Raw genomic sequence first — 27154 nt, 5'->3', positions numbered from 1 at the left:
GGGATACACCTCTATCACCAGGATAAAACACCTCCATCATTGGGATACACCTCTATCACCAGGATAAAACACCTCCATCATTGGGATACACCTCTATCACCGGGGTAAAACACCTCCATCACCAGGAGGAGCGGTTTGCCATCAGTCTCTGCGCTGGTTCTCCCCTAGTGACATTATTAACGATGGAGCAGTTAGTGTTCACGTCTCAATCAGCAAGGCCGATGGTGTGAGTGTTCCTCTGGCTGGGGCATGGAGTCGCTGCAGCTGCTCTGGGTTAGACAGAAGGGTGAGAAAAGCCAGGGTTTTGCCTTATCTAAACCCAAAGCCCTAACTCTGATCGTGACCATCACCTTCACCCGATGCAGGAGCTCAGCTCCAGCAGGCTGGGCTTGGCTGGGGGCTTTGGCAGCAGCAAGTGCTGGGGCAGGAGGATGGGACCCGTCTTCACCGGAGCAGCAACTGGTGATGAATTACAATCCACTCCTCTCATTTTCTCCTTTGCCTTAAACCAATTCACTGGGTGCAACTCAAGCCCCCCGGGGGGGACGCTGAGCCCGACGGCGCACTGCCCGGCACGCGGGGACTCAGGCACGAGAGGCGTGTGTAAACAGTGACAAAGAAAGCTTTGATTATAACAACCAGAAAATACAACTAAGAGGCCCTTTAACAGGCCGAAGAGAGGGAGCACACCCGGACTGGAGTGAAAATTACCCCCTTTCCTTGCAAAAATACAATGCTCATCCCTAACCAGAAGGAAGAAACGGGGCACGTTCTGTCCCTCCATGGGATTCCCAGCAGGGCTCTGGGATTTCTCCACCCGAAAGCGCATCCCGGCGCGTGGCAGCCCCGGTCAGAGCGCTGTGTACTGGTTGTCAACGGCACGGACGTGGCCCCGGCCCGGTGCCTCCACCTCGTAGTCCGAATCGCGGGGCCGGGGCGCCGGGGGTGCCCTGCCGGGGCGCAGGCTCTGCGCCAGCTCCGACGGCGGCGGCACCACGTGGAAGATCTGCTCCGATGGGGGGCCCGGAGGGGGCTCGTCGGGGCCGTGAGGACAGGAGGAGCTGGTGGGGCTGAGGCTGAAGGCAGGGCTCCAGCTGGGAACGGGCAGCGGGAGAGGGACCGTGGTGCTGGAGCCAGGAGCTGCGGGTGAAGGGCAGAGATGGGCGGTCAATGGGATGCTCCTGCCCTGTTGCTCCCGGGTATCGGGTGTGGTGCTGGATGCATCCTGTGCACACACCCCCCCCCCCCCCCCCCATCTGCAGTGGTTTGGGGCAGCTTCTCCTTTCTCAAAAGAGGAAGGTGGGAGCTTGGGAGTCACCTTTTGTGCTGCTTCCCTGATGCTTCCGCTTCCCCTCATCCCATGGGTGGCTGCCCAGCCCCAGGGGACCAGCACCCACCCCAAGGACCCTCCTGTTGGGACATTCCTGCACTCCATAGAACCATGGAAGGGTTTGGGTTGGAAAGGACCTTAAGATCATCCAGTTCCAACCCCTGCCACGGGCAGGGACACCTTCCACTAGAGTAGCTTGCTCCAAGCCCCTGGGTCCAACCTGGCCTTGAACACTGCCAGGGATTGGACATTTACCACTTCTTTGGATAACGTGTTCCAGCGCCTCAGCACCCTCACAGTAAAGAACTTCTTCCTTATATCCAGCCTGAACCTCCCCTGTTTCAGTTTGAACCCATCACCCCTTGTCCCATCAGTCCCTGATGAAGAGCCCCACTCCGGCACCCCATGGAACATCCCCATCCCTCCGTCCCCATGTACCTTGGGGCTGGGGCAGGACGACGACGTAGCTGGACAGCCGGACGTCGCAGGCTGTCCCGCACTCCAGCGGGATGGGGTAGCGATGGAAGTGCTGCAGCATCTCCACGATGGAGGAGAAGCGGAGGTGCTGGACGCGGCACTGGCCCCGCTCCGTCAGTGCCAGCCGCAGGTGCTGTGGGGGGAAACACGGACCTGTTACCCTTCCACCAGCACCATTGCAGGAGGAGATGATGGGGGACACAGGGATATCTGGGGTGGAGGGGGACAAATGGCCTTAACATGATGTGCTGCATCCTCAGTGCCTGTATCACTGCATGGATTGTCCCCACCAGGGATGGGTATGGGTTCACCAGCCCGCTGCAAGCACCAGGGCAGGGACCACACGGGAAGAGCATCTCCATGGGGCGGGATGATGGGACATGGACCATGCTGGGGGGGGGGGGGAACGCTCCTCAAGGGGCTCCTGCGAGATTCCCACCCCCATCCCACCCCCTCTCCCGCCCGTACCTTGGCTCTGCCCTGGAAGTTGAAGGTGAGCACGTACTCGCCGCGGCGCGTCTCGCTCTGCCGCACCAGGAAGACGCCGTGTCCCTCCAGCCCCCCCACCTGCACCAGGTGAGCCGCCTTCACCCGGGAGATGGGCCCATGGAACCAGGGGCAGGAGGAGAGGAACTGCTCCATCTTCGGCCCCGCCGCCTCCCCTGGCATCGCCCCTGCTAGGGCATAGGGATGAGTGCCCCTGGGAAGCGGGGACCCCCTGCCCGTCGTCCCCATCCACCTCCCCTCTGCACATGGGGATGCTCCATCAGCCCGGTGGGATGCAGAGACTCCCCCCCCCGGCAAGGGATGCCCCATCCCCAGGGTGTCCCTGCTGCTCACCTTGGCCCTGGGTGTCCGTGCTGGTGGTGGGGCTGGAGGGTGCAGGGTTGGGGTGCCAGCACGCCAGCAGCTCGGGGTCACCCGCATCAGACCTGCCGGGATGGGAGAAGCCAGGCTGAGCGCTGGGGGGGCACGGAAGGGTCATCCCCATGCCCAGGCTTGGGGGCATCCATCGGGAGCTTACCCCCTGCGAGCACATTCCCGGATCTCGGCCGTCCAGGAGCTGAGCTGCTGCTCGTCCCCTGCCTCAAACAGGATGTCGGTGGCGTTGGTGACCTGGGGGACATCAGAGAGGGACATGAGAGGGGGCTGCAGAAAGAGAGGTACGTGTGAGGATGCTGGAGAGGGGCTCTTCATCAGGGACTGCAGCGGTAGGACAAGGGGTGATGGGTTCAGACTGAAACGGGAAGTTCAGGTTGGAGATAAGGCAGAAGCTCTTCCCTGTGAGGGTGCTGAGGCGCTGGCACAGGGTGCCCAGAGAAGCTGTGGCTGCCCCATCCCTGGCAGTGCTCAAGGCCAGGTTGGACACAGGGGCTTGGAGCAAGCTGCTCCAGTGGAAGGGGTCCCTGCCCATGGCAGGGGTGGGAGCTGGAGGAGCTTTAAGGTCCCTTCAACCCAAACCAGTCCATGGTTCTATACTCAAATCCCTCCCACCCATGCTGGGCACCAGCCCTGACCCCAGTGGGTGCAGAGCACCCCCCATGCACTCTTCCCCAGTCCAAGGCTGGGAAGAGGAACTGAAACTTGGCTCGGGAGCCTTTGGCAACCACATGAGCTCCGGAGGGTGGGAAAAGCCTCGGGATCGGGTCTGCGCCCCTCATCTGGTCCTTACCTTGAGGACGAAGGTGTGCAGGTTATCGGGCATCTCGAGGCGCGTGCACCTCCGCACCTCCTGCACGGCAGAGCAGGCAGCGTGCAGCTTCGGCTTGGAGCCCTATGGAGGGTAATGGGATGGATGAGCTGAGCCCCAGCTCTGTGAACCACCCCCAAACATCCCACTGCACTGCGGGGACAGGGCTGAGCCTGCCAGGAGCCACCCGGAGCACAGCAGGCAGCAAGGAAGTACCCGGCTCTGCTGGGAAATACCCCACCAGCAAGGAAATACCCCATATGGCACTGCTGGGACAGCCTGCACAGAGCGGGACCCATCCTGGTACCCGCAGCAAAGGGATGGGGTGGAGGAGAGGAGGGAGAAGGGGGTTCCAGCATGGCAGCGTGGTTCAGGGAGACGGAATGTACCCACGATGGGGAGGGACACTGGGATGCAGGCAGGGAGCCCCTGCAGATGGGCGCAGGGGTCAGCGGCTGCTGACACAGGCACATGACAAAGTGCTGAGCACGGACTTCCACAGAGGTTAATAATACCCATCCGGGCAGCTTTCGGTTCCCCTCCTGCGCAGCACGCTCCATGGGCCAGCAAGTGAGGCTGCGGCACGTGGCACCCGCTGGGATCAGGGTGTATCCGGGGTGCCAAAGGCCCTGGGGGACCCCTGGATCCCAACCCCTCCGTGCTCATCCCTATGGCCAGACGCAAGCCACATTTAAAGTCTGTGGATGGACAAAAGGACAGGGTACCATGCTCATCCAGCCTGGAGAAGAGAAGAATCCAGGGAGACCTCAGAGCAGCTCCAGTGCCTGAAGGGGCTGCAGGAAACCCGGAGAGGGGCTTTGGACAAGGGCCTGTAGGGACAGGCCAAGGGGAATGGCTTTAACCTGCCAGAGGGGAGACTGAGATGAGCTCTTAGGCAGAAGCTCTTCCCTGTGAGGGTGCTGAGGCGCTGGCACAGGGTGCCCAGAGAAGCTGTGGCTGCCCCATCCCTGGCAGTGCTCAAGGCCAGGTTGGACACAGGGGCTTGGAGCAACCTGTTCCAATGGAAGGTGTCCCTGGATGAGCTGGATGGGCTTTAAGGTCCCTTCCAACCCACACCAGTCAGGGATGCTATGAGGATGCCCAACAGCATTTGCCAACCAAAGTGCCCCAATCCTGCTCCAAGCTTGTGCTACTCCCAGTAGCATGTCCATCCCCCATCTCTCCTCCCTCCCTCCACGCTCTCAACTGAGCACTCGGTGTACTTTGGGGCCGGAAACGCAGCACGAGAAGGATCAGGCCTTATCAGCAGTGAAAAGAAAGTTCTTAGAAGTCGCTCATGCACCAGGGTTTGGTGCTACCGCAGCATCTCACGGCATCCTCAGCCCCATTGGCGACAGTGATTGCAGCTGCAATCACTGTCGCCAATGGGGCTGAGGATGCCGTGAGATGCTGCGGTAGCACCAATCCTTCATCCCAAAGGACTTCCATCTTCCTGCATCCTTGGATAACCACCATGCCCTGTGTCAACTCCAAAGGGGGCTGCCCATCCTGGCTGCTTCCCCACCCCTCAGGGTTGTGACACCCCGCACGTCCCCAGGCTTGCAGCGTTGCCTTGGCACGCATCCCGACCGCGGCGCTGGGATCGGCTTCCTGCTTTCCTCGGAAGCGGGGAATTTCCAGGAACAGGGAGTTCGCCGAAGCCCTCAGCGTCCCTCCCCGGGGATGATGCGGATGGGGAGCAGGAAGGGGAGAAGGAAATGATGCAGCAGAGAGATAATGGCACCCGAAAAAGCAGTCTGGCTTCGGAGAAGTGCCTACCACAAGCACGGTGTGCCTGCCCCCCCCCCCCCCCCTGTACCACAAGATGCCCGGCTCTGGTACCCAGAAAGGGATTTCTTGGTAAGCAAAACTGCACACTCAACACACCGCGTGCTCACCCAGCACCCACGGGCTGCTGCTCAGCAAGAAAGGTGCCACAGCAGCAGCACCACGGGGCTGGGTGCTCCTCGCTGCCAGCTTGGGATGCTCAGGAGGGGATGCTCATGGTGTTGCCCCAGCTCAGCCCCTATGCCCATGAGCATCATAGAATGGTTTGGATTTGGTTAAGATCAGCCAGCTCCAAACCCCTGCCATGGGCAGGGACACCTTACACTAAACCAGCTTGCTCCGAGCCCCATCCAACCTGGCCTTCAACACTGCCAGGGATGGAGCATTCAAAACTTCCTTGAGCAGCCTGTTTCAGCCCCTCACCACCCTCACAGTAAGGAATCCCTCCCTTACATCTAACCTAAATCTCCCCTGGTTAAGTTTAAACCCATTCCTCCCTATCACTACAAAAAAAACCCCAGCACGAGGTTGAGCACCCCTAAAATCACCCAGGGCCACGATACCCCATGAAGCAGCACCCCAGAACACAGCCGCACCGTACCAACGCTGCACAGTCCTGGTCCTGACTCCTGGGCCATCCTGGGACGTGACACCGCTGATCTCCAGCTCACAGGGCACCAGATCCTGCTGCCCCCTCTTCCCCAGGAGCCAGGCACTGCTGGGGACATTGAGCCACCGATGGGGACACTGATCGGTTGGGGATGGAGGAGCTCTTGGCACCTCCTTAACCCCCAGGGATCTGCATCTTTGCTCTTAGCAAGGAATTCTTCCAGAGTTTAGAATCAGGAAGCCCCATCCCGGCCAGTGCCAGGGGACACGGGGAAAAGTGGGAGATGGATGAAAACGCCCCCAGGATGAACCCCCCTCCTGCTCCCTCCCCCGAGCATCCTACTGGGGAAGGGCACCCCACTGCACCCCCGTCACGGGGAGCACCAGCACGGCACAGGGAATGCCGGCACAGCCCCATGCACCGGGCACTGTGCCCGGGTCAAAGCCGGGTTTGCCAGCACCTGATGACTCCAGGAAGGATCCCGCGCCGGGAGCACGAGCTGAAGGTGAGGCCAAGGTCACAGCTGCGCCGGGGCGTTGCAGGCGCACAGGAGCCGCTGCGTTTCCGCTCGAGCGGCTCTCACCGCAGCTCCTGCCCCACCGCGCTCCCTGCTACCCGCGCTGGCCCCAGAGCCGTGGGCACCGGGCTCCTTCCGGCATCCTCCCTCCGCAGCCTCTTCCCGGTGTGGGAAACCTGCTGAGCATCGCGGCTCCTGTGCATCTCTCCAAGGAGACGTCGGATCGATGCTTTTTTTGGGAAGCAGAACTCCTTGGCGCCCACTCACACGGGCTGGGAAAGCTCCTGCCGTGATGCTCTGAGGCGCTGCTGCAAGGAGCACGGCCTGGATGCTGCACAGGGGACACAGCAGATGCGGGACAGCGTTCTCTGCTCGGTGCAGAGGCAGGCGGGCAGCTCTCCAAGAACGAGAGTGAAATCACCCTGCCACAGTGCACACATCCGGGAGGGCCGCAGCACAGGTCTGAGAGCAGCAGCTCCACGTCTGACCGGCACTGGCAGGATGCTGGCACCACCACTCAGCCAAGCACTGCCAGGTCCCCAAATGCTGCCACCACCCATAAGGCACAGGAGGGAGCTGGAGCCAACCGCCCTTCGCAGGGGATGCGGACAGTGCCCAGGCTCCTGCTGGCAAAGGCATGAGAGTGGTGGCACAGCAATGACAGCCGTGGCAGGGTGATGGTGCAGAGGTGATGGTACAGATGATGACTGTGGTGGTGCAGAGGTGATGGTACTGGCATGGTGATGGACGATGGGAAGAACACATGGCACTGACCGTGGTGGCACAGTGATGAAGGTGGTGGCACAGTGTTGGTGATGGGAATGGCATCATGATGATGGTGGCGGCACTGCAATGACAGCAGTGGCATGGTGATGAATGACGGCTGCAGTGGCACAGTGATGATGGCAGTGGCACCATGATGATGATACTGGCGTGGCAATGACGGCAGCGACACGGCCCTGTGCAGAGCAGAGAGCAAATCCTTCAAGAGCAGCAGGCGCCGGCGCTGGCCCCTCCATGTGCAGGGATTTCCCTGCGCTGCTCTTTCACTTCCACTCTGAGTCACACCATGGGACGTGCCCCAGGCCCTTGGGCAAGGACCCTGATGGATACAGGCAAGCTCCATCGCTCCTTGTAAATCCCAGAGCCCACCAAGCACCCCGTACACAAGGGATAAACCTCAGCCGGAGCTGCAGTGTGACGGATGGATGGATGGATGGATGGATGGATGGATGGATGGATGGATGGATGGCCGCCAAGATCCACAGCACTGCGAGCACCGGACTGTGCTGCTGCCAAACCACATCCTGCACCCACAGGCCCCAGGGAGTTTTGTGAAGTTTCCCAGCACACAGCCTTATCCCAGGGGAATGCTGGGTGAACTGGAGGGGAAACACGTCCATTGCTGCGGTGCAGGGCAGCAGCAGGGTCCTGTTGGGGGCACCAAGGGTTGTGCTGGAGGGTACAAGGTGTTTGCTGCACCGGTGATCATCCTTGTGGGGCTCCACTGCGGTAATCCCAGTGCTCATCCTCGGGAATTTTGCAGGGCACATCATCCTTGGGGGTTTTCCCTGTGGTTAAACCCAATGCTCATCCTTGAGGACTTTGCACCAGAGATGATCCCAGCACATATCCTTGGGAGCGGTGTTTGCACCATGGCTAATGCCGGTGTTCATCCTCAGGGATTTCCACCACTGCTCATTCCCATGTTCAGCCTCGCAGCATTTATCCTCCAGTAATCCCAGTACTCCATGGGGTCCTTTGTTCTAGTGCTGGGGACAGGGCCTGGGATCCCACTGATTCAGGCCATTACCCTACACAGCCTCATCCTCTCATGTGCCTCCTGAAACCCAAATCCATTGCAGGCCCCCCCCCCGAGCTCAGCCCAGCCCCTTAAAGCTCTTGGGGAGGACCCCAGGGTGGCACATTCCCACCCCACCGCCTGCATGAACCTGTTCACTCTGAAACCTACTGACAGCAGCAGTGAGCACCATCAAGGGGCTGTGTTCTGGGCTTGTGGAACTGGAGGTAGGAGGTTTTCTGCCTCTGTTAAGCAGAGAAACACAAGAGGTGATCCCAGACCCCAGCCATTACCCCCCAAACCCTCCCCTCTGTACATCCGAAACCCCAGCGCATCCCAACCCACCAACACCAGAGGCACAAAAGAGTTTCCAAGACACCGCATCCCCGAGCATCCCCACAGCCCACGGCAGGGACAGAGCCATCCCCGAGGGGACCAGGCTCCGCGGTGACAAGAGGCACCGTTGTGCCAGCCTGAAGCGCTGGCTCGGGGGTGGCCGGGGCACAAAGTGCCTTCTGTTCCCATCCTGAGCGGCTGCCGAGCAGGAAAACACAGCCCAGACCCCATCAATCCTGATGGAAATAAACCTGGGACACGGCAAAACACAGCCCAAGAGCCACTGGGTAAATCCATACCCATGGGGAGGGATTTGGGGGTTCCATATAGAAACCCCCACCCCATCCTCGGGGCTGACGGCCCTGCTTTGTGCATTGATAAACATCCACTGAGAGACGCAGACATCCATGGGAATGAGTCAACATTCCCTCTCCAAAACCTTACAAACCACCCCAAAACCAGAGAGCCCGGCGGCTCTCACTCGCAGCAGGGTTTGGGAAGACGAGGGCTATAAACAGGATCTGTAAACAGGCAGCATTTGCCAGCCCCTTTCATTTGTGTCTTATTTTAAGCCAAACTCGCTTCCAGCGTGGGCTGCTTTAATAATTTCCTGGAATAAACAACAAGCATGGAAAATCAACAAGGTGCCTGCGTACGAGCAGAGCTGGCTGCAGCCGGGGACTGAGCCACCCCCAAACCCCAGCCCCAGAGGGATGGGGAACAGGGGGTATCCAGCACGGACCCCACAGCATGCCCAGGATTTTGCATCGCCCCGAGGCTTTACCTTACCCAAGGGTTTTGTATCAGCCAGAGGGACGTTTCCCTGCATACCCCCAGCATCTCATGTGCCTCCTGCATCCCAAACACACTGCAGGGGCCCTCTTGAAGCTCACTGGGTGGCTCATCCCCACTTCACCACCTGCAGGAATCTGTTCACTCTGAAACCTACTGACGGCAGCAGCGAGCACCATCACCTTGCTCTGCCCAAATGAATGAAGTAGATCTTGCCCCAAAACGCTTCATTTTTAGCATCATCTCAAGGGAAGACTGAACACCACGATATCCATCATGCATCGGTTGGAGCCGGGACCAGCGGCGAGGAGGGGGGAACCCTTCCAGCCCCTGCGTAGCCTCTCACTGCTATTTACCTTTGAGAGAAGCAGCGCTCAGCCTCGAAACACCCAGCAACAACCACATCCTGGGCCGTAAAAAGAACGAGAAAAAAGGTAAAAAGAGACAACCACCCAAAAGAAAACACCACCGGGCACCTCACACTGGGTGCCAGGGCTGAGCGGGACCCAGCACCCACCAGCACCCTGCATCCCCAGCTGCGGGAGGCTTGGGTACAGACCCTGAGCACTTTCCCAGTCCCCTTCCTTGAGATTCTCTTCATATCTCCATGTTTTGCTCCCATAGGACAAGGGATAATGGTTTTAAAGGAAAAAAAAGGTAGATTTAGATGAGATACAAGGCAGGAATTTTTTACAGTGGGGGTGATGAGGCACTGGGCTAGGTTGCATGGAGAGGTGATGGATGTCCTGTCCCTTGCAAACACTCAAGGTCAGGTTATACAGGGCGTGATCTAATTGCAGATGCCCCTGCTCATGGTAGAGGGTTGAAGCTGGATGAGCTTTAAGGTCCTTTCCAACCCAAACCAGTCTATGATTCAGTGATCCCCAGCTTGCCCATGGTGCTCTCCTACCTGAGCAGCTCTGCAGCATCCCTGTGAGACAGCCCTGGCCATGAGCATCCCACGTGCTGGCAGGCAGCAAAGCATCACTGCCGTAAGCATGGGGGTCACAGCAGTGGGATGAGCACCCCAACAACAGCAGGGTGGACTTTAAAGGATGGGGTTAAAGTGAAAGGAAACCCCCTGAGCCCCTCTCCTGCAAGCTCCAACAACCCCAGCACTGGGGGATGCAGCAGGTTGGGGCTGCTCCATCCTGCACCCATCCCCTCACAACCCAACCAAGCCCCATCCCAGCAACACGGTTTCCAAAATAAGAAACTCTGCTCTTCAGCAATTAGCACCAGGGCTGTGGTTAAGCTGCTAAAAGTGTTTTTTCCGCGCATGACCAAGGATGGAAAAAGTTGTGGTTAATAAATGACAAATAACCTTTTGTCTCATCGCGCTCCCACCCTGCGATACCCAAAATGAAAATATGGGGGGGGGGGGGAAGGGGGGGAATATAGAGAAAGTCACCACCAAAATCTCACCAAGCAGCTGAAAGGATGCCCCAGCCCTTTGCCTTCGAAGAACAGTGAGCAGCACGGCACCAAAAGCAAAGCTGGGGATGTGCTGCTCGCCCCGCTCCGCAGTGAAAGTCTGCGGTGGGTTTCGGTGCGGCTCCAGGCACCTTTGGGTGATGCTTTGCCTTTCCCAAGGGAATCGCAGTACAACCAAAACCCCCCAGCTCTTCCCCCATAGCAGGTTTCCTGGTTTCAGCCTGGGGATGCCAGGAGAAGGATGAGGTCCCTTGGGGATGCAACCCAAGGGGATGCCAGGAGAGGGATGCAGCTCTCTGGCCACCCACTGTCCAGCCGCCAAGGGATGATGCAACAGGGTTGCTCTTGGATAGAGGAACAAGGCAGCAAATCCCAGCCTGGGATCAACATTTTCATGACAACAAAGAGAGAAAATAAGATGCCGTGCAGCCGGCTTGCCCCTGGGCAAACCATGGGGACAAGGGTAGGAGCACACGTGGTCCAGTCTGCTCCAGCTCACAGGATGGAGGACACCAAATGGGATCCAGATCGACACAAACATGCTCTTCCCTGGGCCACGCAATGACGGGACGCTGAGATGCTTCCCATCAGTACAAAGCCTTTCTCATGAGGTACCCGTTGCCTGCAGGCAGTGGGTACCCTGCTCATGGTGGCCTTGGGAAGAAAAGACCATTTTGCATTGGTTGTTTTTGTGGGAATAGAGGAATGAAGGAGCTGACAGTGCTGCAGCAGCAACCAGGGCATTTGTGCATCAAACTGGGCACATCCAGTTCGTAAGCACAATTGTAGGTCACTAGTAAGAGGAAACATGTTTTGGATTGGAAGCAAATTGTTGTGCTGCAAAAGACAGGGATAGCTCAAATCCCTGCCTGGGATAGGGATGCAAACACAGCTGCTGCTGGGGTCCAGGCTTCCCATAACGTGGCCTCTCCATCCCTGAGGGCATCTCCCCCCTCCACCATTGCCTCTCCACACATCCTCACTGAATGAACTCCAATTGCTCCGGGAGGTCCAAGGCAGCTCGAGGAGGAGCTGGAATGGGGATGGGGAGCTCAGCACCAGGATGACCCTCACCCTACGCCTGGTCCCAGGCACTGCGAATGGGAGCCGAGCGGTGCAGGACCTGCTTGCTCAGGAGGCGGCAGTTCTCAGAAACCAGCTTCAGGTGAAAGGAAGAGGAAAAAGAGAGAAGAGAAAAGAAGAGAAGAAAAAAAGGAAGTCAAAGCAGCCTCACGCTGAGCAGAGATAAAAATACTGCTCCTGCGGCCGCGGCTGCAGACGAGCCATGACACAGGCTCCGCGGGTTCTCTCCGGAAGGAGTCTTCCCGGCCTGTCTCGGTGTGCCATCGATTTACGGGATGCGCTGGATTTCATTAAAACGCTATAAAGCAAGCAGTGCAAATGCAAATCCCATTTCCCTTCCCCTTTCCTGTGAAAACATCTGGGCAACAGAAACGGCTCGGGAGGCTTCCGCTGCAAATCACGGTTTTCACGGAGCTCAGGGCTCGGCCGTGTAAAAGGCACTTGGGGCTCAGCTGATGAAAGGGCAGCCCCGAACCCCTGCAGGTTGCCTTAAACTTGTGAAGCTGAAGAGGCCTCAGAGCTACCCAAACCTACAAGAGATACAGGAATAAATATCATGGTAGAGGAGAAAGTCCTTAGTGCCCCCATGGAAAGCAAGTGAGCATTGCCCTCCTACAGACATCAGAGAATCCACCTGGGCTGCACACATAGGCCCATGCCCAGGGTTTCACTGGTTTTCCTGTGCACATCTCTATATACCCCCATATGTACAAGCACTACAGATACCCCGGTGCCCTGAGCCCAGTGGTGCCCTGCAGCCAGGCTGAGATGGGCTCCCAGGAGAGCTCCGCATCCAGGCATCTCCAAACCCCTCCTTTGCAACATCATTTTTCCAGCGCTCGAGGGAGGAAGGAACGATGCCAAAACCAACCCAGCAGCGGCTGCAAGCACGGGAATGTGAGCTGCTCCCTCTGCCCAAAACCCCATCCCATCCAGCTGAAGCTCCAGTGACATGACAGGGAATGGGATGCCCGCACGGGTGGCACCGGCTCTGCTCACTGACACTCACCCCTTCACCCAGCACAGCATTGGCCACCCAAGCAGTAAATGGGATTAGGGCCCTTCAAAGCACCCTGCTCCCTTTGATGCCAGGCATGTTATGGGATTAGGCTCAGAGGCCCCATTGAAGTGCACCAGGGAGAAAGTAGAGGGAGGGAATAAGATAAAAGCTGCCAAAATGAGGGAGCAGAGGCCAAGCCATGGCCACTTCCCGCAGGCACCCTGCCCTTCCCAGGTCATTGCAAGGTGCTAAGTATTTGGAGGCCTGGCTTGATTCTCTAAAGCCATGAGCTTGAGCCGAATCTCCATTTACATTGTACTATTTAAAGGGTCTGGAGGTCTGTGGATGGGCAGTGGAAGGTGTCCCTGCCCATGGCAGGGGGGTGGAACTGGACAAGCTTTAAGGTCCCTTCCATCCCAAACCAGTCTGATCCTACGACCAACAGCATCATCAGATCAGGAGCAGATCCACAACACGGGCAGTGGCAAAGCCCTGTGAGCATCGTGGGGCAGAGCATGGAGGGGAGGGGGCTCCCTGCATCCTTCCCTGGTATTTATTTGCAAGGAAAAAGAAAGCAAAAGTAAATCACCACCGAGCTGCTCTGCTCCCGCTCCTCTCTTTGCCTCTTGATAGGTTTGGGAAGCGGGGACCCACCAGCACCGTGGGGGCTTTCCAGCACCCCCAGAGTTCAACTACACTTGGTGGAAAAGGGGCTGGATTGAGTGTGCTGTAAAGGAGAGAGGATCTGGCCCTGGCCCAGTTAATTCAAGAGGAAGGACCCACCCTGAGAGTATTTGCACAGGAAGCAATTTACTGCGGAGACTCGTGAAATCCAGGGAGGAACATCCCCCCTTCCGCAGACCTGGCTGAGAAACAGGGTCCCCGGCCTCACGGGGATGGGATCTCACCAGGAAATCTCTGCAGGATGGAGACTTGGAGTGCACTGCAAGGAATAACGCTGCAGAGCACTGGGTGAACTTGCAAATGGCTTGTTTTAAATGCCTCCTGCCCGTGGGTCAAAGGAGCTGGGAGGAAGAATGTGCTGTGTGCTGAGCTTGCTTCCCAAGCGAAGTGGATGGGGGGAAATAGAGAAAAAAGAGGGGGGAAAGGGGAAAAAGAAAGGCAAAAAGCAGTGTTTGTAAGCACCAGGTTCTGTGGGCAGGCAGCACACAGTGGGATGCTTGTCCTCTGGGTGGTGGGGGGCATAAGTGGGTGCCCAGGAAGGCCCTGCCTGCTGAGGACCCTGTGAAGGGGAGCATCCCCTTGCTTGGCTTTAGTTTTGGCTCTTGCAAAGCCCCAAGGGCAGGTCTGGCAAAGCCACTGAGGATGTGGAGGAGCAAAGCTGGCAGCAGTGCATGAAATAACATCAGGTACCTCCTCCCCACTGGCCAGGCTGGTCCCTGCGGCATGGTCCGACATGCCCAGTGCCATCCTGGTGAGCCGGGGTATGGACCACGCCAGCATCCAGTGGTGCTGCCCAGGAGCATCCTCAAAGCACCCCAAAGTGATGCTGTTCAGAGCCAGACCTCCCCATGGCCGGGGATGGGGACACACACTCCTATGGGAACAAACAACTGCAACCTAACAACATGGTGGGGCAAAACCAGCTCTTACTTTCAGACTGTGCAATTTTGGTGTTTTTTCCTCATTTTTTTCTTTCTAATATTTAATATTGGAGCCATTTGACAGAAACAGCAGGAATTCAACCAGCTGTTCCCTGGCCCCACTGCCACAGAGAGCAGCAAACACAGCCCAGAGGCAGGGACAAGGCTCCAGCTCCAGCTGAGGTTTCCTCCTTCCGAAACACAAGTTTAGTCATCAGAGTTAAACAAGCACAGAAAAAAAAGGGGAGAAGAGGGAAAACGCAGCCCATGCTGCCTGCGTGGGACCTGCCATGGGGAGGAACTGCCTTTTGAAAGGTTAAACCCCCCCAGCTCCCCCTGCATCGCTCCCTGTTCGCTCACATCCTGCATCATCTCCGCTCCAGCCAGCCTCTAAGCACCACGGGAGCTCCCTGCCGTAGCCAAGAGCTGAATTTTGAGCTACAGAAGTACTTACGAACCTAAAATTAACTTCCCTTACAGGTCCCATGGGGAGCAGAGGAAGACTTTTCCCCTTCCTTTCCCAGCTTGCCCAGGCGAGCCAATGCCCTGGCTGCTGAAGCCACAGCAAACCAGAGGCAGGGTGAATTTGGGGTGTGCCAAACCCTTGTTGGGATGGCTCTGTGGGACTGGGGATGAGCGGGATGGAGGCCACCAGGCTCTATCCTCATCTCACAAGGCAGGTGCTGGAAAACCCAGGTTTGGGGTCCTAGCAGGGAGAAACACAATTACACCTTGACTGACTGTGATAATCAGTGCACAAATTGCCCTCAACACATGGTCACAGCAACGTCCATCCCCCAAACACAGGTTCTCCTTCTCAGAGGTCTTAAATAAACTGAGTCCAGCCTTGTGAGGCTGCAAATGAGGGAGAGCAGCAGCAGAGCAAACCCATCTGGGTGCTGAGCTCGTGCCCAGATGCTGCTCATGGTGACAAACCCTTGTGGTCAGGGATGCAGCACGGTCCTGCCCCTCTCACTGGACATGCTGGTACCCTGGCATCATCTCCAACCAGCAGCATCATCCCCAGCCCTCAGCATCATCCCCAGCCCTCAGCATCACCCAGCTGACAGGGGCAGGAACCAGCAGGTCCTTACCTTGGGTGGGTCGAAGAGCTCCAGCACGTACTCCTCGCCATCAGACGTCCCCGCTCGCCGCAGCACCAGGCGGCAGCGCTGCCAGCGCGTCCCACTGTCCAAGGAGCTCTCATCCAGCAGCCCGTACTTGAGGACCCCCTCCTTGCGCACCTCGGGGGGCTGCTCCCGCGACAGCCCCCACGGCAGGATGCGCTTCCCCAGTCCCGGCTTCAGCGCTGCCTCCGCCGCGTCCCCATCCCCATCCGCAGGGAGAGCATCCGAGGACCGGCGTCGGAAGAGGCTGCGCCAGCTCCTGCGCAGCTGGCTGAGCGAGAAAGGCCTCCGTGCCGGCCCCAGCAGCTCCTCCGAGCTCCAGGACTTGCGGAGCCCTGATGGGGTGGCTTCGGGAGCTCGGCCGGGGGGCTCAGAGCCTGGATCCGCCTCGGCTTTGGTGGCCACCGGGCCCAAGGAGGCATCCGTGTGGCGCCGGTGCGTCTCCCGGTAATCCCGCGCGGGGCCGGCGGGCAGGATGCGGAGCTGGTTCATGGCGAATCCCTCCTTCACCTCATGGCAGAAGTACTGCTGGAAGAGGTCGGTGAACTGCACCGAGAAGTTCTCTGCGGCCAGGAGGTCATGGTGCGGGTGCTCGGTGGCGAAGCGCAGGTAGTGCCGCGCCAGCTCCTTGGCCGTGCTGATGGCGTGCAGCTCGCAGAACTCATGCCAGCCCCGGGGATGCGCTGGCGTGCCGGCCGGCAGAGCGTGCCCATTCATTGCCGTGGCTCCAGCGAGGCGGATGCGCTGCAAGACAAGAGCACACCAGCAGGGTCAGGGGAGCCCCAGTGCCCTGATGCCTCCCTCCTGTACCAGCAACCCCCGGCCAGTGTGGCCATACACCAGTCCCAACACGTACCACAGGGCAAAGAGCCTGGGGAGCACCATGGTTGGCTTGGTCCCCATCAAAGCCACTTCATTCACCAGGGTTGAGCATGGGATATGCTGCGGCCAGTCTGGGCACAGCCAGCTTCCCGGTGAGTGGCACAGTGGAACCACTATGGATCAGTGCCCAGCCATGCCAGACAGGACTTGGAGCACCCAGCCCTGCCGCAGCACCTTGCATAGAATCATAAATCACAGAATGGTTTGGGTTGGAAAGGTCCTAAAGATTATCTAGCCCTAACCCCCTGCCATGGGCAAGGATACCTTACACTAGACCACGTTACTCTGCTCAACCTGGCCTTGAACACTGCCAGGGCTGGAGCTTTCACCACTTCTCTGGGCACCCTGTGCCAGCACCTCACTACCCTCACAGTAAAGAACTTCTTCCTTATATCCAGCCTGAACCTCCCCTGTTTCAGTTTGAACCCATCACCCCTTATCCTATTGCTGCAGTCCCTGATGAAGGGCTCCTCTCCAGCATCCCCATCCCCACCTGGCAGGGCCGTGCCTCAGTTTCCCCACCTGCGAGGTGGGGTGCAGGCAGGTCCCAGAGCAGGGTGTCTATGGGGCTTCCTGCCAGCACAGCTGCCTGCAGCGGGGACGCCCGCCCGGGCCACATCCGCTCAGCTCCTGCCAAGGCTTCGCAGCGCTGATGGGTTTCCCTCTAGGGACCTGTTTCAATGCAGCTGATAAAACCGGAGTGGGGGCGGGAGGGGAGGGAACGGCAGGAAAAGCTGCAGGAATCCAGGGACAGAGCTGCCAGATCCCTGCGGCTGGAGGAGGGGGGGATACGGCCACGCCGCCGGCACTGCCAGCCATGAGCATGTGTCCCCGGGGGAGATGCTCGGCTGCCCATGGACCATCAGGCTCTGGCAAACCACGCCATATCTGTGCCGGGAGCAGATTTTGGTGCGAGGCCAATCTGACGGCACCCACGGTCGCACTGTTGTGCGTGGCTGAGCCCGGCAGCGGTGCTCCCCATGGGCTGCTTGCTGCTGAACCTTGTGCTCGGCACCGCACTTATCGGGGCCATGCACTCTGCTCAGGCAGGAAACATCGGCCAACCCAGCCGGATTCTGCTACAGCAGCACAGGCACCACCACCATCACCACCACCGCCTCCCCAAAACGGCAGGCACCCGGCAGCGCCGGGCTGCTGGGAGGGGAGGAAAAGTGATTGCATTGGTCATGGGGAGGGAGAATCGAGTAGAAAACCCAAGGGTCGGGTGGAAGCGAGCGTGGCGACGGGGAGCGTGCGGCAATGGTGGAGCTTGTTTGCAGGCAGGGAGGTGATAATGCCGGGAAGCCAACCTCTATCTCTGCCCACCCGCCGCCCTTCCTAGTACGTACCGTGAGGTTTCTCAGCGAGGGGAGATGTTATCTGCCCCCCGCCAGCCCCGGCTTCCCAGAAGAGCCACCCGAGGCTCAGGGCCGGCGCTGGGCATGCGCCCGGCCGTGGCCTGGCCGAACACCCCGGCGGGGCCCCGTCTATCAGCGCCGCCAGCCTGCCCTGACTCAGCACCCTCCCGCTTCCTCCCGGCACCCGGGAATCGCCGCCACAGCCGCCGGCACGCTCCGTGGGATGCTCCCTCAAAGCGCTGAAGGAAGCGGGGCACCCGCACGGATGGCTCCTCAGACATGGGGGGAGATTCCCAAAGCAGGGAATCCGCTTTCCAAGGTTTGGGGCTTGCGCCACGCCGGCTTTGGGAATGGTTTCCAGCATGGGAATAGCTGGGCTTCGCCTGAGCCACGCGGTGGAAGCAGCCAAAGGCCGTCTCCAGTAGCAACGTGCTTTTCCAACTGGATTGACAATGGGAACTACATCCCCAGCACTTCCTCCTGCCAGCACAAACTGCAACGCTGTCCTCCCTGCTCCTACCGGGTGTACTTCCCATGTGGAAACAGCTCTCCGGGATGAATCCATGCTTGAGCTACTGCAGCAGCATCCCGCTCCTCCACCTGGCTCCATGGGACATGCCACAGGGATGTGAGTGCCTGCTGATGGGTGGGTTTCTCCCTGCTCCAGCCCACAATGCCTGAATTCTGCATCCAGTGGCTTGAAAGCAGAATATACATCCACATCCCTTATACCTGATACGCTCCTACAGGAGGCTCCTGGTCATCCTGCAGGCCAGCTCCGAGCCAAGGGGCTTGTCACTGTCGTGGCTGACATCCTTCCCAAGCACTGGAGGAGCCATGCATCACCCAGCCCGCCCCATCTCGGGGCTGTTTTGGGGTGCTGGTCCCGGAGCTCCAGGAAGAGCGGGGCGGGACAGGACAGACCAGCCACGGGCTGACTTTGATGCGGGTTGGGATGGCGAGCCCTGGCTTGTGCAGGATCCAGCCCGGCAGCAGAGCCACCCCTGGAGATTCCATTAAACTCTTGCTCAACCTTGTGAGTGTCTCTGCGGCAGGGTCAGATCCGGCAATGGGTTATTTGTGCCTTTGTGATGCTGGAAGGACGAGGTTCAGAACCAGCAATGCCACGGAGGAGCTGCGGGATCTATCCCACCACCTTCCCAGCACAGCACAGCCATGCAGGGGGCCATGGCTGCATGGGAAGAGCACCCTACAGCACCCAGCACTGCAAACCCAGCCTCAGCCCAAACTCAGTCCACGGCGCTGAGCAAACTCAGCTCCTGCTTGTGCACAGGCAGCCCCGGAGCATGTGCAGCCACGATCCGAAAATGAAAGCAGCCCCAGCCCTAGAGCCGTGGGTCTCCACGCCAGCAGCACAAGTAGGAACTGTGATTGATGGGATTGATGTGCCGGCTCTCCCAGAAACTACTGTTCCCAATCCGGAGGAGAAGCGGCCAGCGGCGTTTTCAGCCCCTTTTTAGAAGCATGAGGCTATTCAGCACTCACCCCCAGCACTATTTTGAGGAGGGAGCAAAGCGAGGGGCTGGGAGACGCCCTCGCCAGCCCCATAGCTCCCTGCTTGCCGAGTGGCAGAAATACAGAGTTCCCACAATCCCAAGAGCAGGAACATTGTTCCTTCCCAGGATGTCCTCCATGAAAAGAGCTATTCTGAGCCGGCAGCAGCCTGTCTTGGCACAGCCCCGCACCCTGCTAGCGAGGCAGCTATAAAAGGCTGAGTTACAATGAACAGCACTTTTCAATGGGAGAGCATCCGGTGCGGGGGACTCAGGGGGATGCAGGTCCTTGGGGGGGGTTCAGAGGGATGCAGGTCCCCAGGGGATCCAGCCTGACACGGATGGGCTCACAAGGGCTGGGTGGTGCAGAGCATCCCCCCAGGAGGGTGCTGGTGGAGCCTTTCTCTGCATCCCGATCCCCTGGGGACCAGGGTGGCAGATGCTGGAGTCTTGGCTGGATGTAACACTGGGATGAGAGTGCACAAAGGGACCATTTGGAGGTGGAGATGCAGCCCCTCAGCAAGGCAGGAGGGGCTGGTGCAGGGGGAGAGGTGGGAAAGGGTTTGGCTGCAGCCTCCTGATGTAGAATGAGGGTGGGGACAGAGGGGTGGGGACAGAGGGGACCATCCCAATTTCACCCTCCTCCAAGCTGGATCACAGCATGACGCAGAGCAGCATGGCCATGGAAAGCCCCATGAAGTCTTATTGCTGCCCTTTAGTCAAGCTGCTTCTTCCTTCCAGGAGCCCATGCACCCAGGGCATGGGGACTCCAAAGAAGGCAAGGAGGGTGACAGGGCCCTCCAAAACAGCACCTCTGTATTTACAGCATCCCTATAAAGCAGCCAAGGCCAGCAGAATCCACAGCAGGAACTGCCCAGCGCTGCCCTGCTCTGCTCTCTAGGAGCAGCTCCTCGTGGTGGTGTGGATTATCTGGGGTCTTATATAGGGCGATGGCACAGCACCATCACTCCCTGCAACCCAGTGGCTGTTTCCACACAACTTGGAGGACCCCTGGGTGTCTCAGGACCTTCCTCCCCTCTCTTCTCTGGCTGAAGCAAACCCACAAATCAAAGAGCAGCAGAGGAGCAGGTTAGAGAGATTCCTCCATCACATCCCCACAGGGGCTGTGTTTTCTGAGGAAATCAGGTTAAAAGCCAGGAGGAGGTTGGGGGGCCTTGATTTGCTCTCCTGCCCCCCCTTTCTTGCAGGCCATGCACACCCCTCTCATTTGACACAACTTGCTCTGTTGAAGGCCAAGGCTGGCCTTAATTTACATCTCAATGGGCTGAGCAGCACCACAGACCTCTGGGGACACAGATGGTTTAGATCCAGACGGATTCCACCCATGTGGCTTCCCCTTATCACTCCACTGGACAGACAGGATGGACACAGTCCATCCCAAACCCATCTTCGGTCAAATGCAAGCTCCACGTTCTCTCGACCTACAGGAGCTCACGAGGATGAGCTGCTGCAGCTGATCCCTAGAAAGCCTCTGCCTGCCCCTGTGCACCCGAGCGCCCATCACCGTGGCGTCTGGCACCCGGCAGCCTGGTTTATACCATCACACTCCCCTACACCTGCTGCCTGGGGGGTAAAGCCCAGCCAGGGGGTGACCTCATGGGGTGACAGGGTTTGTTTTGCTGCACTAAATGAATCTCTGTGGTGCAGGCGTGGGAGAACCCGGGTTCAGGGAGTGCTCCCATGGGAGCGCCTGATAGAGGTCCCTGGGGAGCAGCTCACCCCCGGCTCTCCCTCCCCACTGCAGCAGCATCCCCAGGGCTGGATTGAGCCCTTCCTCCTCGCCAAGCCGCGGCAGGACCACAAACCCCTCCAGCGCTGAGCTCTTGCACTTTCGCTTTGTCTCACCCGCTGCGATTTATCCCCATGCCTTTGTGGTGCCCATCAGCCCCCGGCAGCCCCAGGGGTGTGCGGCAGAGGGGGGGGTGTGCTCTGTGCGAATAGGATGTACGACCCCTCAGAAGCCACCAGCACTTGCACCCCAATCTCTCCAGTGCAATACGTGGTGCTGGCAGACCCGCTGCCCTGCGGGCTCTGGCAAACCCAAAACAGATCTCTCCAGAGGCAATAAATACATTAAGGCAAAGGAGAGAATAAAAGCAGTGTTGGGGGTGGGAAGAACGCTCCGGGACAAGGCTCTCCCGCACCAGAAACGAGTTAAAAAGAAATCCAAGGCATTGATCTAGTCCCAAACAAGTAAAAGTGAAACCTGCCAGCAATGTCATTGGTCTTTAAACTCCAATCGCTGCCAGCAAACAGGGACACGCAAGAGGCGGCAGTGCCAGGTCCCTGGCCGGCCACCTCTTCCTCCAGCTGCTTTTCCTACCTAAGCACAACCCGAAGAGTCCCTGGGCCACCAGCCCACAACTCCAGCACATCTTGAATCAATTTGCAACAACAATATCGGACTCGTCCCCGTTTCCTTGACAGTAAATCCCAGCCCAGGCAGCAATGACCCTGTTATTGCTGCTGTGGGAGCCAGCGTGTCCGGGCTCTCTGCGGGTGACCCCACCAGGGTTTGGCATGAACAGGACCGGGCACGCTGGCAAGTGCAAGGGAGGCCGCGGGGATGTTGTCCTCCGGGGCATCGGTCTCATGCTCTGAGCCCCCCCCCGCCTGCCAAGCCAGGCAGTGCCTGCGAGCCAACAAAGTCTGCAGGGAGCAGAAAGCCAAAGGAACCACTTGGCAGGCTCCGGCTGGCACCTCCGCTTGGTGCTGGCAGCAGGCACGGGGGCAAAGGAGAAAGGGGCAGTGGGGTGAGCAGGCAGGGCATGGCCCCCATGGGCAGGGCAGCACCCTGCATGGGTGGCCAGGGGTGGTGGGCATCACCCCGCATGGTCCTGTGTCCTGCAAGAGGGGCCACCTCCACGGTGGGGGCTGCAAGGGGCAGATGGAGGAGAGGGAGAAGGCTGGATGACGGGTCCCCAGAATAAAGGTGCTGGAAATGAGGGACCTGGGGAAGAGAGTGATCCCAGAAGATGGGGTATTGTGGGGTAAAGGGGTGCCAAGAAGACGGGGATCCTCAGAACTGGGAGCACTCACAGGGGAACAGGGCCCTTGGGATCGGGAGCGCCTATGAGGGAAAGGGTTACGGGGAGGACAGGGTAGAAGGAGGGGACCAGAGGAAGGGGACCCCAAAGGAACGGGGAGCGGAGAAGCTGAAGGGGGCAGACCCGAGGGGTCGGGGCTGGCAGCGGAGAGGGAGGTCCGCACCCGGCGCAGCTCCGGGCCAGCTCCCCCCTCCCGGCCGCCGCCACCACTTTCACTTTGCAGCGGCTGCTGCCCGGGGCCGCCCGTCCCGTCCCGTCCCGTCCCGGTACAGCCCAGCCCAGCCCGGCCCGGCCCGGTCCCGCTGCGCGCCCGCGGTTACCTGCAGGAGAAGGCGTCCGGCTGCCGGTCACCCATGGTGGAGCGCGGCGGAGCGCCCGGGGCCGGGACCGGGCGGACGGGACGGGACGGGACGGACAGCTCGGGACGGGACGGGACGGCTCAGGCAGGAAACCGGGGCAGGCGGCTCCGCATTTCCGCCGAGCGGAGCCGCGGGACGCGGACCCCGGCCCCGGGCGCGTTATGTAAAGCGGAGCGGTGCGGCCGAGGGCGGGGGCTGTGCGGGGCGGAGCGGAGGGGCCGCGCTGTCCGTCCGGGTCCCGCCGGCAGCTCCGCGGGTGCGCACCGCTCCGCCCCTCCCAGCCGGTGCCTTTAACTTATCGCATCCGCGCCCGCGGAGGCAGCGGCATAAACAGCCCGGCTGCGCTCGTGGAGGCTGCTTTGGGTTTGGTTCGTTGGATTTGGGGATTTTTTTTAAGTTTTTATTACTTTGTATTACTTTTTTTCCCCCTCTCTGGGTTTGCGGGTGTCCGGTCATCACAGTCCCGTCCGCCCGGCCCCAGCCTGATCCCGGGGGTCGTTTGGGAGCCTGGGAGGGATGTGCAGGAAAACACCCCCTTTCCTGTTCCTGCCCGGCCGTGCCCTCCCACGGCTCCACAGGCTGGGTCCCAAGGGACCTCTGCGGTGGCAGCAGTGGGCGAGACGCTGCCTCAAACCCCATTTCTCATCGTTTTCCCCTGCCTTTCAGCTGAGGAAATAATCTTGCAGTGAAAGGCACCGCGGGGCTCTGCCTGCACCCCGTGGGAGCGGGTCAGGCCACAGCGCCTGTGGCTGTCCTGCGCTGTGGGCGAGGGACAGAGCAGTCTCAGTGTCCCTCCGGCCCCAAGCAGGGCTGGGAACTGTGTGTGTGTGTGTGTGTGTGTGTGTGTACACAAACCAGGCCGGGTCATCCTGCTGCTGTCATCCCACCCCATGGGAGCAGAGCTGCAGCAGCTCATCCTGCGAGCCATGGGAAATGAGGGGATAATAAACTTGCACCGCACCTTTTCCCAGGAAAGGGCTGGCTTCTGCTCTGTGCCATCATATCTGGCCCACTGACATCTCCCATCCGTGTCACCGGTTGTCCCAAGCGCTCCTCTGGGTCCTCATCCTCAGCAGCGCTAGGGATGGAGGGCTCTCCTTGCCTTCAGACCCCATGGAAAGTACCCTGAGCAGCCCTGCCCAGGGCTGGCGCTCACCCAGAACACACCAAGCTGGAAAACCCCAGGGAAGTGGCAGCTGGGATTTTACAGCCACCACAGATCTATCTGTGGGTGTTGGGAGGGTGGAAGCTGCAGGATTTTGCCCTTGGAGAGCGGGCTGAGGCACTCTGAGCTGTGTGTGAATGGGCACCTGTGTGCCACCACCAACGGGCTTTGATGCTTTAAAATACACTCCAGTTGCTCACCCTAGCCATTCCCAATCCATCTCCTTCCAATGAGAAGACTGAAAGAGGACCTGGCACTGTTCCCTGGGACTGGACAAGCCCAGACCATGGCCCTGGGCTGCTGCTGGGGTGGACACAACCCCACTGCCCTCCTCCAGCTGCACAAACCCCTTGGACCAGATCTGAGCTTCTCTGCACGGCTATAACCTCACACACTCCTTGGGCATCCAGGCGGCTCTGCATCCAACCAGCCCTCCCCAAACCACACAGGGAAGTAGCTGAGAGTGGCTGAAATGATAAATTTTTACCTTAAAAGCCGGTTTTGAATTCCTCCTGCTGTTCCTTTATGCATAATTGCACCTTCTGGCTCTTTTCCTGAGCACGGATGAGCGGTCGGGGGAGCCCGGTGCCTGCCCTCCTTCCCATGGGGCGGCCGTCCCAGCCCGCAGCTATCGCACACTCGATGAGCTTCATCTATTTCAAAAGCGCCCTCTCAGCGTCCTCAGTCCCCGTGGCCTGAGATTTCTCTTCTGTTTTGCTTCCTGTATGGATTTTCTACAGTCCCCAACTGCTAATTCACTGCCACCGACTTCTGCTTTTGCTGTTTGTTTATGCAGAGCTGCGCAGATGCCTTTGTACACACACACACACACACACGCTGCTGCTTCCCTTCCGCTCGGCACCGGGCTCCGCTTTAACCACTGCTGCTTGCTTCTCCTCTAAAAGCTTCAACCAGCTTCCAAACATCCTTCCCACTTCCCCCTTCAGCTCCAGCCCTCCGGCCGGCTTCGGTCTCAGGGCGCGTGGAGTGCTTTGGAAGAGGCGCATCTGCATTTCCCAGGGTGGGATGTGATTGGATGCAGGTGATATCTGCCACCCCCCAGTGAGATGTTACCCCACCGTGTCTGGGGGTGACATTTAGAAGTGCTTGGTTATGGGAATCTGAATTTGTGAACGGGCATCTGTGTGACACCACCAATGGGCTCCATCTTCCCTGATGGTTTAAAATACACCCCAGTCATTTACCCCATCCATTCCCAATCCATCTCCTTCCAACGAGGGAAAGACTGAAACAGAACAACAGAACCCGACCCCCCTCCCCCCCCCCCCCCCCCCCCGGTGCTGTGCCCCTGGATTGGCCGTGCAAAGACCCAAAATCTCAGCCTGCATCCATTCAGACCGCTGGGAATTGGTGGGTTGGGTGGTGATGGATTGGGTGGTGATGGATTGGGTCCTGATGAACAGGGTGCTGATGGAGGGGGTGCTCCCGGGGCTGGCTGCTCCCCGCAGCCCCGTCGAGCCTGGAGCTGCCGCCGCCGCTGAGCTCCATCCGCCCTCTCCCGGGCACCGGCCGCACTGCAGCCGCCCCGGTGGTGGTGGTGGGGTCCCCGGCCCCCGGGCTGCCAGGGTGGAGATCCCCGTGGGTGACTCTCTTTGGGGTCCCTGAGGACCATTCACTGGTGCTCATGATGGAGACCCGCACCTCTTCTCCATCCCCGGCTGGGGACGAGGCATGGAGCAGCCTCTGGGTATCCCCACAGCACCCCCAGATTCCCAGGAAGCCGCTGCTGAGCCAGCACCCGCTGTGACTCAGAGCTCCCACTCACCTCATCCAGCACCCGCTGCTGCATAACCGCACCAAGTCACCAGTCATGGGACAACAGGAACCAGAGGCCAAGGGCAGCCCACAGCCAAAGTGAAAGCCCCTCACCTCCTTTCAGACCCTTTTCTTCTCCTTTTATCTCTATTGTTGGTCAAGCTCAGCCTTGGAATTCATTTCCCCATCTTTCCCATCAAGACTTGACATGGGAAACTGAGGCACAAGCTTTGGGCTCCCTGTTGGAGGGATGCTGGAGGAACAACGAAGGGAAAATATGATGGAGCCGCTCAGAAAGGGAAGTGCTGGAGCCTGTGCAGTGACACGAGACCATCCCAAAAGGAGACCCAAAGGGAAGCAAAAACTCACAGAGTAGTTTTGCTCGTGGTTTTTAAGGAATAGGGGGACTTTTCAAAGGGCTTCCTGGGAAGTGGCTGCAGTGGAAGAACAACCTCTGCTAACATGGCCAACGGGGCTGCAGGAAGCAGCCAGGGTTTCAGAGTCCCAGAGCCAGGAGCGTGGAGCCCTTTAATCAGTTACCCCAGCAGGTATAATAGCGATACTGCTTCTCCCATGGTCCTTCCATCTCCTAATCTTGCCATGTGAAAAGGCACGTCTCTGCAAGGCAGGGAGATAAGTGCTGCACAGAGAGCTGAGGGTTTCCACCAGTGGCCTTGAACAGAGCCTGCTCCACTCAGGAAGGAAGATAAAGCCCAGATGGTTTAAATCCCTCTTTATAGTACGAAAGAGAAAGGTGGTGGGAAAAGTCCTCAGTGATCTGAAAACCACCGCCATGAGCAGAAGATTGCAAAGCCCTGAGCAGCTGTGCAGGGCAATGAGGAGGCGAGGTGAGGACCACAACCTGCAGCAGTGGTGATTGTGGCAGAGGTTACTGATGTCAGGATATCTTAGTTGGGGCCCTGCAAAATGAGCATCAAAACCTTGTTTGCTAAAACATACACGCAACCAAGCAGGGCAACAAAGAGACTGGGGGAAAGGGACAATGATAAGGAGAGCAAATCGTTGCTGCTTGTGTTTATTGGGATACGGTGTGGACAGTGGTGCTGCTGAGATGGTCCTCAAGCTGGTGATGCTTTCAGCAGGAAAGCACAACCAAGAGCAGAAGTCAGCCTGAAGGCTACTCCCAGCTGAAAGTTTTATGATTGCCCTGGGATGTGGGTACCAGTCTCAGTGGTCAGCATCATCCAGTCATTGCCAGAGAGGGCAAGCGCTGGCCACAGGGCCAAAAGCACAGCAGCAGCTCTAGTGCCATGTGGCATCATCCATGGTCAGGAAGGAGCAAGCGGGATGTGATCTCTGCCCACGTGGCTGCGCAATGCTTGGCAGTTCCAGCTTTTCACTGGGTGCTTCTTAGCTCCTTGGGCCAGTTGTCACCTTCCCCCTGATGCCCACCCAGCTCCTCCTTTCCCTTTGCACTAGGGC

General features: G+C 59.0%; 1 protein-coding gene across 5 annotated transcripts; it reads right to left on the bottom strand.

Annotated features, from left to right (window-relative positions):
• Positions 1 to 604: 604 nt before the first annotated feature.
• Positions 605 to 24764, bottom strand: SH2B3 (SH2B adaptor protein 3). 5 transcript variants are annotated; one of them, XM_062614584.1, is made up of 7 exons: positions 24423 to 24764; positions 15557 to 16333; positions 3480 to 3581; positions 2832 to 2923; positions 2648 to 2739; positions 1769 to 1940; positions 605 to 1140 (listed from the first exon to the last, which is right to left on the bottom strand). In XM_062614584.1, the coding sequence occupies exons 2-7, from the start codon at positions 16304 to 16306 to the stop codon at positions 873 to 875; spliced, it is 1476 nt and encodes a 491-aa protein (XP_062470568.1). In that variant the 5' UTR covers positions 16307 to 16333; positions 24423 to 24764; the 3' UTR covers positions 605 to 872. The 5 variants fall into 5 exon arrangements, with proteins under 5 accessions (XP_062470568.1, XP_062470559.1, XP_062470557.1 ...); XM_062614575.1 differs by lacking the exon at positions 24423 to 24764 and adding an exon at positions 22732 to 23052; XM_062614573.1 differs by lacking the exon at positions 24423 to 24764 and adding an exon at positions 16965 to 17246.
• Between the last annotated feature and the right edge of the window lie 2390 nt (positions 24765 to 27154).

The sequence above is a fragment of the Pezoporus occidentalis genome, unplaced genomic scaffold, assembly GCF_034315485.1.
Source record: "Pezoporus occidentalis ecotype Australia unplaced genomic scaffold, CSIRO_AGI_Poc_V1 ctg102, whole genome shotgun sequence".
NCBI classification, from domain to species: Eukaryota; Metazoa; Chordata; class Aves; order Psittaciformes; family Psittacidae; genus Pezoporus; species Pezoporus occidentalis.
The sequence above is the reverse complement of the archived record's forward strand: the minus strand, read 5'-3'. Positions and strand labels throughout refer to the sequence as shown.